The sequence below is a fragment of the Saimiri boliviensis genome, chromosome 11 (assembly GCF_048565385.1).
Source record: "Saimiri boliviensis isolate mSaiBol1 chromosome 11, mSaiBol1.pri, whole genome shotgun sequence".
Lineage (NCBI taxonomy): Eukaryota > Metazoa > Chordata > Mammalia > Primates > Cebidae > Saimiri > Saimiri boliviensis.
This window is the reverse complement of record NC_133459.1, coordinates 34,286,196-34,295,555: the sequence shown is the minus strand read 5'-3', so window position 1 is coordinate 34,295,555 and position 9,360 is coordinate 34,286,196. Positions and strand designations below refer to the sequence as shown.

Sequence of the window (9,360 nt, the reverse complement as noted above, 5' to 3'; positions counted from 1 at the left end):
GAAAGCTGTGGGCTGGGGCGTCGGACGGCCTGCGTGGAGTCCTGGCTCTGGCACCAACTAGCTGCAACACCTTCAGCAAAGCACTTATCCATGCCGAAGTTGCTTTGTAAAATCAGAACCCTTCAGAGGATTCTTGGAAGGGCTGAATGAGGTAAGAGTCATGATGTGTTTAGCAGGACGTGTGTTCAGTACCTGGCAGCTGTGCTGTGAACTGATGGAGCCTGGAAGAGAGAGAGCAGGTGCAGGGTAGACCACGCAGGAGGCTTCTCGTCACCAATGAACATTTATTAAGTGTCCACATGTGCACAGCTTTGAACTTGGTGATCACAGAACGCACTGGGGGAGGGCAGGGGGCAGGGAAGCAAGGGATCAGGTGTGTGTGTGGGGGTCCCCCGGGTTCATAAGAAAGGTAGTCCCTGCTGGAGCCGCCAGTCGCGTCTCTCTGCAGAGAGGAGTCATAGCAGGGATGGGAGTTAAAGCCAGGCACCACGATGGCAGTGGGGTGCAATCACTGGGGAAACATGCGGATTCTGGGGAAGTGTCCCTCCTGTTCCTGGCTCCAGCCAGGCCAGATGGCACCAGGGGGAAAGGAATCAGATGCTCAGGTGTCCAAGCAGGGAGAAGGACAGGCAAAAGAAATAACCCCCTAACCCCCATCGTCACTCTGCTGCAACATGACACAAAGGTTTAAAGATCTGGGCCCAGGGACTTCTGGATCCCTTCCAGCAAGCTCAGGTGGAAGGAGGTTTCCCCACCCCCTACCAGGCCTGTTTGCCCCAGGTCACCCTAGGATGGGGGCAGTTCAGACCCTGGGTCACTGAAGTTGATAGGAAGAACTGCGATGTCAATGGCCTAAGCCTGCTCTCTGCCCAAGGGAGCCAAGGGTAAGAGCCAAGGGGCCAATTTCAAAGGACGTGGACCTGGGGGGCCAGAGGAGGCACCACAGCCAAGGGGAGCCCACGCCCTGGCCGGCAGGGCACATGGGCTGAGGCAGTCTGCTCCTGTCAGCCCTGTCCTACCTTGGAGCCTCCCTCCTGCGGGGGAGCCAGACATCGGGCACAATGATACCTAGTGCCCCCCTCCCTGGGGGCTGCTCCAACCTTCCCCGGCCTGGCGGGGACAACCACGTTGATTTCCAAGCCGATCCCTGCCCCCGTGGGGGCCTGAGGGGCGGAACGCAGTTCCTTACACTTGAGGGGTGGGCACCATACCCTTGCCCTCAGAAAAGCCAGAAAGCTGGGGTGTTTTGGGGGGGAAGTCTGGGGAGGGGGGTTCTAGTTTGGGGGCTTCAGGGAAGATGCCTCCTCCCTCCTTCCCTCGCTGCCCGCCCCCGGGTCTGTCCCCGGTGGACACCCCTCAGGGCTCTGACAGGCACTGCTCCAAGGCGGCCATGCGGTAGTGGCTGGCCGTCTCCTCACCTGCCTGCAGCCTCATGGCCTCCCGGCACAGCCGATTGGCCCGCGCCAACTCCACCAGGACACCCTGATAGGCGGCCACCATCTCGGGCTTGACAGAGTTGGGGCTGACGCTGCCTAGGAGCTGGAGCAGCTCCTGCGGCCAGCGGGAGCGCAGGGCAGCGGGGGCCAGCCAGGGCAGCAGCGGCACACAGCCAGTGAAGGCCTGCATGCCCAGGAACCAGAGCTCCTGCAGGTCGGCCCAGATGCCCTCGTATTCAGGGGACAGGGCTAGCACTGCCTGGTCTGAGCCCGGGGTGGCCCGTGCCACGTGGGATTGCGATAGGAAGAGGATGGCGGCTGCGAAGAACCCTCGAGATGCTGGTGTTCCCTGAAGAGCTGTAAGGCATGGAGGGAGCGGGGCATGAACCAGACAGGCCAGCTGCTGTGCTCGACCTTTCCCTAGCCCACTGTGTGGACACACACAGGAGCCAGGGCACAGCCTGGAATCATACTGCCTGTGTTCAAACCCTACCTCTAATGCTCACTGTGTGACAGGTAATTAACCTTTCTGAGTCTGTTTCTCCACTCGTAAAATGGGGCCAATAGTGCTCATCTTAGAAATTTCTTTTGAGAATTAAATGTGATCATCTTGGTAGACTCAAGCACCAAGACCTCTACTGGCACAGGAGGTGGGGGTGAGCCAGAGTCAGATGTGAGAGAGAGCCCCTCAGGGTTCTGCACACACAGCTCCAACACCGGCCAAGGGGGCTGCATCAGTTTGATCCTTGGGCCAGAAGAGGGCGCCAGAGAGGAACATGAGCGAGTGACCCGGCTTTGCTTACCAGCCGCACAGGGGGTGACCCTCACACTGCAGGTGCTCTCCAGGAGGCTGTCAGCCTAACCTGGTGGTATTTGTGGGTGAGCCAGAACTGGGACCGTGACACTGGAGGCTGTTGGAGATGCAGCCCGGGACTGAATGCAGAGTGGGCTCCTGGTGCAGAGGGACGTGTGCCCCTTCCCATGGCTGGGGAGCCCGCTGGGATCTCCACACAAGGAACACAGAGGCAGTGGAGGGTACGGGTCCGTTACGCCCTGTTCCCAGGCATCTGCTCAGCTCCTACAACCTGACAGATGGGGCACAGGGAACAGGCAGGGACAGAGGGACCCAAGCAGACACCCACGGCCAAAGTGGGAGACACACAGGGCTGCCGGGGCTGGAGGGGAAGTCCCTTCCCCTGCAAACAGCCAGAGTGAGGCAGAGCTAGGGAGAAGGTGTGCATAAAAGGACACCAAGTGCTGAAGCCTGTCACTGACGGGGGTGGGGTGCCGAGCAGAGCAGAGAAAAACATCAATGGAAGGAAGTCAGGTTTCTGACTCAAGGCCTGGGTGGGGGCGGCTCCACCTTGAAAACACTGGATTCAGATTCCTGAGGCTGCCAGGGATTCCAGGTGCCTATGCCTGTGCCTGTGAGCAGGCCTGTGCTTAACACCCACCAGACCTTGCCTTAAAAGTCTTCAGAAGAAAGAGAATGTTAGCATTTTGGGAAGAAAGGTGGGGGTGGGGGATGGAGATACACTGCAAAGATTTCCTCTTGATTAGAAAATTCTGCAAAACCATCTTCTGAAAATGGTGACTTTTGCCCCAAACACAGGAGGTCCACCCGGGTGTTCTGCCCTCACCCGTTAGGACTGGGTGCCCAGGTCTTACCTGGAGAGGTGCTAAGGAGCCGGGCCATGAGGAGGCCCAGGGTGGCCACGTTAGCAGCCAGAAGCAGCCTTCCCTGTTGCTGCACTAGTGCGGGTAGCGACGTCATCAGGGTGTTCATGAGAGATGTGAAGCAGGCGTCACGCCTGGAGAAGAAAGAGAGGAAGGATGAAGGTAGGTGGGGGTCTAGCAGAGCCAGATCAAGCCCCTGGCAAGAAATTAGGCAGCTGGGTGAAGAATTAACTTTGGGCCCCAAACATAGCAGCTGGGGGGGGGGCAGAGATTGGAGCAGGTAGACACGCTGAGATAGTACCTGGGGCTTCCAGATATGCCAAATCCTCATGTGGAGCTGGTTGTATCTACTCTGAGACCCCCATGCTACCACTAACAGAAATCCATAGACACGGAGGGCAAAGTAGGAGACTGGGAATTGAGGCAACTGGGCAGCCACCTTTGCCTCCGCCGGCCGCCTCCCCCACCACCTCTCCCGAGCCCCTCACTTGATCAGCCCCGGTGCGGTGACCACAAGGTTGAGGAAGATGTGGCAGCAGGTCTGCAGGCCAATCTCCACGCTGTCGGGCAGCACTGAGGTGTCGTGGCCAGGGGATGTGAGCTCCCACTGCTGCAGGAAATACTTGCACAGAAGCGAGGGGGCCCCTTCCTTGATCAGGATCTCCCGGGGCCCATCTTCCACAGTCAGGTGGCACCAGCCCGGCAGGAGGAGCCTGGGGATGTGGAAGGGACAGATATGTGTGGGGTTGGGAGAGATGAAGGCACACAGATTCCCTTTTTAGGGCACCTTGCCTCAGAGAAATGGAAGTAGGGGAGAAGGACACATCCTCACAGGTACTACAGAAAAAGTACAAGCTTCGGAGTCGCACAACCCATGACCAAACTTGGGCTCTGCCACAAGGTGTGACTATGGGCAAGTGACTTTAATCTCTATGAGCCTCAATTTCCTCATCTTTCATATGTGAACGAGACTTATGTTAGATTTACCACATGGACCAAATGAGATCGTTTTGGTAAAGGGTATAGCAAAATACCTGGCTCGCAGTAGGTGCTCAATAAGTATAAGTTCGCTTTTAACTGAGAAATCTGGGGTTGGCAAGTGACACTTGGCAGCCGAGGAGTCCTGTGGGAACAAGCCCCCCAAAACAAACAGAAATAACCCTAAGGGAAATCTCATGGCCCAATCAGGAAGCCTGGCACAGCCCAGTTTGTAGGGAGGGGTGTCCTTGTGTTATACTTTTCTGTAGAACGATCTAGCCGGACAGACTATAACTACAGACTCACCGGAGAGCGTCTCCTGGCCAGGTGGGCCCTGGGGTGGTGGGGGAGATGGCCAGGTTGGCCACCTGCTGGGTAAGGTCATTGGCCTCCTCGGCCTCCTCGTAGAGGGTCTTGGCATAGCGGACGAGGAAGGGCAGTAGCTGGCACACCTCCTTACGCAAAGATGAGGTCTCCTCAGCCAGCCAGGCACCCAGGATCCGCACGGAGGCAAACACAAAGGGCTCCTTCTGCTTCTCTGACCCCACCTGTTGCCACAGGACCCCCTTGAGATGGAGCAGGACCAGAGACCCTCCCCTGCCTTGCCAGAGGCCAGCCAGCTAGAAATAATACAACTAGAAGGGAATTCTGGCCTGTGAGCCTTTCAAAGGCAGGCCCCAACCCTTATTCTGTCCCATGAACCCAGCACCCAACACATGGTAGGGACACATATGAGGGCCTGGCACAGAGTGAGTGGGGCCCTCCATGCGCGTTGGCTAAGTGAACCGGGCCTGAGTGAACTGAGTGACATGCCCCTGTACTTGCTGAGGCTCCAGTCACATCTCCCTATCTCCCTACCTCTAAAGTGTCTCAAGGCTAGAAGGAAATTCACAGATCAAAAGCTAAGTCACACGCCCTTTACAGCAGCTCTGACCTGGGGCGGGAGGGCAGGTTCCTGGCTACCGTGTACAGGAGGGGATGCTCTCTTTTGAGCTAAATCAGAAAAAAGACATGAGCTTAGCACGGTGTGTGGAATATATGGCTGGTGAGCTCAGCAGCTGGAGCAGGCCATTAGAGACCAGAGTTGTGACTGAATCCCTGTGGGACAGGACAGCTGGCTTCTCAGGCGGGAAGGCAGGAGGGGATGTAGCCAGGGCAGACAAACTGATCTAGCCGGACCTCTCCAGAGGCCTGGAACCAGGCGGCTCTGCTTCGCTTCCTTGCACTGCTGGAAGTTTGGGTGTATGCGCATATAAAATAATGCTGTGGAGTGAGCAGAACAGGCTGCTTCAATTTTGTGTGCATGTGTTGGGGAGAGGTGTGTGGCGTGTAGTGTATGTGTACTGGGGGGAGCGTTTGAGTGGGAGGTTACTGTGTTGTGTGTGTGTACTGTGATGTGAGTGCACATATGGTGTGTGGTATGGTGCTTGTGTGGAGGGAGGGAGAGAGAGGGAGGTTGGGCCGCACGCTACTCCCTGGAGTGCTGGCTACAGTATCAGCTTGTGTGGACATGCAGCTTCACTGTCTCCCCATGGTTCCCCTCCCGCTTGCCTCCCAGCTCCAGCACTGGCTACCCCCATGCTGGGCCCCCTCTGTGGGTCACTGCACACTCACCTGTAGCAGGTAGTGGATGACAGCCCCTATGGCCTCCTTCATGACGCTCACGAGCTGCACCTTCTGTGGCTCCTTGAGCAGTGACTGCTCACAACGAGTGCATTCCTGGATCCCCAACTCCATGAGGGCATAGCAAGCGGTCACCACATCTTCTTTCACCTCTGTGCCCGTCTCCTCCAGTGCCAGCCGCACTTCCACGCACGCCAGATTCACCAGCAGGGCCAGGAACTTGCTCCCAGAGCTGCCCGCTGGGATCCAGTCGGAGCCGCAGGCGTGTGCCAGGCGGGCTGCCAGCTTCAGTGCAGGGTTGCGCTGCCAGGAGCTCAGCTTGCTTCCCAGGATGCGTGCCAGCCCAGCCTGCAGATCCCGGTAGCATTCAGGGGGCACGGTTGTCGGGGGCAAAAAGAGGGGCAGCAGCTGGCAGAGCTCAAACTTGCTGGCATCCTCAGCTTTCTGGAAATCCTCACTGAGGCCCCGCAACACGGCCAGCAGGTCGGGCTCTGCCTCCTTCCAGCACTGTGTCTCAGCAGCAGCCAGGAGCCCCACCAGGAGTGCCAGGGCCTGGTCAAAGCCATAGCCATGCCCCAGGTATGCCTGGCATAGGGCAGACACGGTGCCACCAGCAATGAGGTGCCGAGGCCCTCTGGGTGTGCCTGCTACAGCCGTCAGGCACTGGTAGGTGTCGTCAATCATGGAGCGGCGGGCAGCATCGTCCGGGTCCCCTCGAGCTGTGAGGAAGGTGCTAAGAATGGGAATCTTGTTCAGGACTTGGGGATGGACGGCCAGTTCGGGGTCACTGCAGAAGCAGGCCAGCAGGGCCACGCCTAAAGCCCGGAGGACGTGGTCAGGGCAGCCATCTGGTGCCTCCTTGGTGGTCAGGAGACGATTGGGGAAGGTGAAACCAACAGCATCGAAGATCCGCCGCCGGGTTTTGGCATCTATGTCACCTGCTTTCACTGCCTTGGTCACCTACAAGGGGTATGCGCTATCATCAGGATGAAAGGAAGAAGTGGCAAAGACTGTCCCTTTCCTGCACCCCGGGGCACTGAGGACTAGCAGGATAAGGTTATGCAACAGGACTCATCTGGGGTCATTTCATCCAGCTCCCTTATTCTCCTTAGACACACATAAATGTGACCTCTGGGATCCCTCTCATCTGTGACTATCCCATAGAAGTGAGGTCTAGTCTTCCTCAACCATTCATTTGAGCATTTCAACACCTGGCCAGAGGAAAAGTTCTTCCTGATGTCTAAATGCCCACAACCTGCGATGGAAGGGGCTTAGAACTCAGTGTTTAAGATTCCCCAAGGATTTGGGGTCCTTCCTTAATTGCTCCCTCCAGAGAAGTCCCCGATCCATTTCTGCCACCTTCTCAGGGGAAATGGCTCCTGTGTCTCGGCGCTCCGCCTGTCAAAACATTTCCCCTTACATTTCACCTAAACACCTCCTCTGCTGCAGTGTCAGCCCTTGACTCCAGAGCCTTCTCCTTGTTGCCATGGCAAACAAGCAGCGGCTGTACTCCCTCCTCCCTTCACCCCCCACACACCAACCCCCCCCTTCCTAGCACTGCAGCTCCTGCTCTGCTGTCCCCAGCTTGGGTTCCTCCAACAAGGCTAAGCCCGGAACCAGCTCCCTTTCCTTAACCTACCTACTGCCATCCTGACCCTCCCCAGGACCCTTCCCCAGCCACTTCCAGCCCTGCTACTCTCTCCAGGCCTGGAACAATCATCTCCAGCCCTCAAGTACTCTGCACTAGTTACTACCTGCTGCTGTTACCCTATGAGTCAGCTCCCATCTGCTCTGGGACGCCCCAGAAAACAGACCCAGGCAGCCTCCTCCAAGGCCCCTAGTGCCACAGCCTTATTCAGTCCCCTTCTCCCCTTTGCCCCCATTCTCAGGGGAGCAAAAAAGAGCACAAAGGTAGGGGTCTTGGTCTTCTTTGGTGCCAACAGGCTTGCTGGCACTACCAACGTATCCTTGGGGACTCACTGACCCCATTCCTTGGAGGCCCAACCACCCAGCCCTTCCCACCTCCCAATTCTCAGCCAGTTCCTTACTAGCAGCAGGGCTGCAAACTGCTCGCTGTCATTCTTGGCCTCACGGAGGGCTCCCAGGTAGCGCTCCAGGGTGGGGTTTCGGCCCTCTGCCTGGTTCAGAGCTGGCTCGCAATCCGAGGCCATGATGCCCGCCTTGCCCAACTGTGAACACAAGAGGGACTGAGCATCCCTCTGCAGAGGAGGGACGGGGGTGGGGTGGGGGTGAGAGTGGAGGATGGAGGGAGGGAGGGATTAGCACACAGGGAGCGGAGCAGAGGATCTGGAGGGATGGGTTCCTCAGGACTGACCTCCCCTGGGGAAGTCCCTTTAAGGGGCTGGATCTGCAAGTCCTTAGGGATGAAGAAGGGACCCTGGTCCAAGGTCACCTCCAGAAAGCGGGAAAGAAGGACCATGCATGCTGCTGCTCAGCTGGACAGCTCTCCTCACCAGTCTCCTGGGGGTGGGCGGGGGCTGGCCCCACTGCTCAGCTGTCCCCCTGGCACCAGAGGCTGGCTTTTATCTCCCTCCATAGGGGCACAGAGGAAGTGAGTGGTGAGGACAGACAGGGAGGAATGGAGACATACATGGGTGAAGTTCGATTATCCGGACTCAGGCTGACATGGGAGAAAAGGACACCCTAAGCTTCCTTTCCCCTTTCTTCTTCGGAGGCAGAGATAAGCTTCAGGAGAAGTGAGAATACAAGGTGCTCACCAAGGAAGGCTTGGAGGCCCCTCTGGGGACCCCACCCCTCCAGCCAGGGCTCTCAGTCGCCCCCGCAGGCTCTTTGCCTCCTCTCCTTTCCCTCCCTCGGGTAGAGGCTGCAGCAGCAGCGGCAGCAGCAGAATTAACCCCTTGCGCTCCCTCTTCTCGCCCTCCCCGTCCCGCTACCAGCCTGTGGATGCCGGCAGGGGCTGGAGAAGCCAGAGGGGGTCCCGGATAGTTTCCAGGACAACGGAGAATCCAAAAGCCGGATAATCGAAGCAGGGCTGCTGAGATGGGGAGATGAGAAGGGGAGGAGGGTTCCTGGCGGTCACCACCTGTCCCGCCGCCGCCAGGTCACAACACGACATTGATGAAGTCACGACAGGGCGGCGATGAGATCACACTTCACGATGGCGCGGTGATGTCACGGAGAGATCACGTCAAAATCACGACATGGGAGACAGCCCCCAAAGATGACTGGGCAAATTTTTAAAAAAGATATATATTGAAAAGGGCTGTGACAAAATGGAGTCTCGACAGGGCACGATGGTGTCGCGATATGGTGCGATGGAGTCGCGATAGGGTCCCCGGGGTGTGTCGGCATCGATCAGCGCCGGCTCGGAGAGGCCCCGGCTGGGATGCAGGGGAGGGCCTGAAGGGGGCTGAGCTCACCAGGCTGCGGCCCCGAGCGGCGAAGTCTTCTACCAGCGCGATGCTCCGGGAGCCTCGGGCCGCTGCTCACGCCGCGTTGCCCACTCCTGGCTCCAGCCTGCTGCAGCTCCACCCCCACCCCCGCATCGCTCTCGACCAATCCGCGGCTGCTTCACTCGGGGCTCTGGCCAATGGCAAGTCAGGACGCTAAGCCGTAGGGGGTGCCGCCGTTGCCGCCATCTTGCTTGTGGGTATTGCCCGAGTCT

General features: G+C 58.1%; 1 protein-coding gene across 1 annotated transcript; it reads right to left on the bottom strand.

The window, feature by feature from the left end:
* Positions 1-264: 264 nt before the first annotated feature.
* On the bottom strand, positions 265-9,334 carry NCDN (neurochondrin). Its single transcript, XM_074380507.1, has 7 exons — positions 8,779-9,334; positions 7,763-7,903; positions 5,706-6,674; positions 4,398-4,639; positions 3,602-3,826; positions 3,105-3,247; positions 265-1,793 (listed from the first exon to the last, which is right to left on the bottom strand). The coding sequence occupies exons 1-7, from the start codon at positions 8,809-8,811 to the stop codon at positions 1,357-1,359; spliced, it is 2,190 nt and encodes a 729-aa protein (XP_074236608.1). The 5' UTR covers positions 8,812-9,334; the 3' UTR covers positions 265-1,356.
* Between the last annotated feature and the right edge of the window lie 26 nt (positions 9,335-9,360).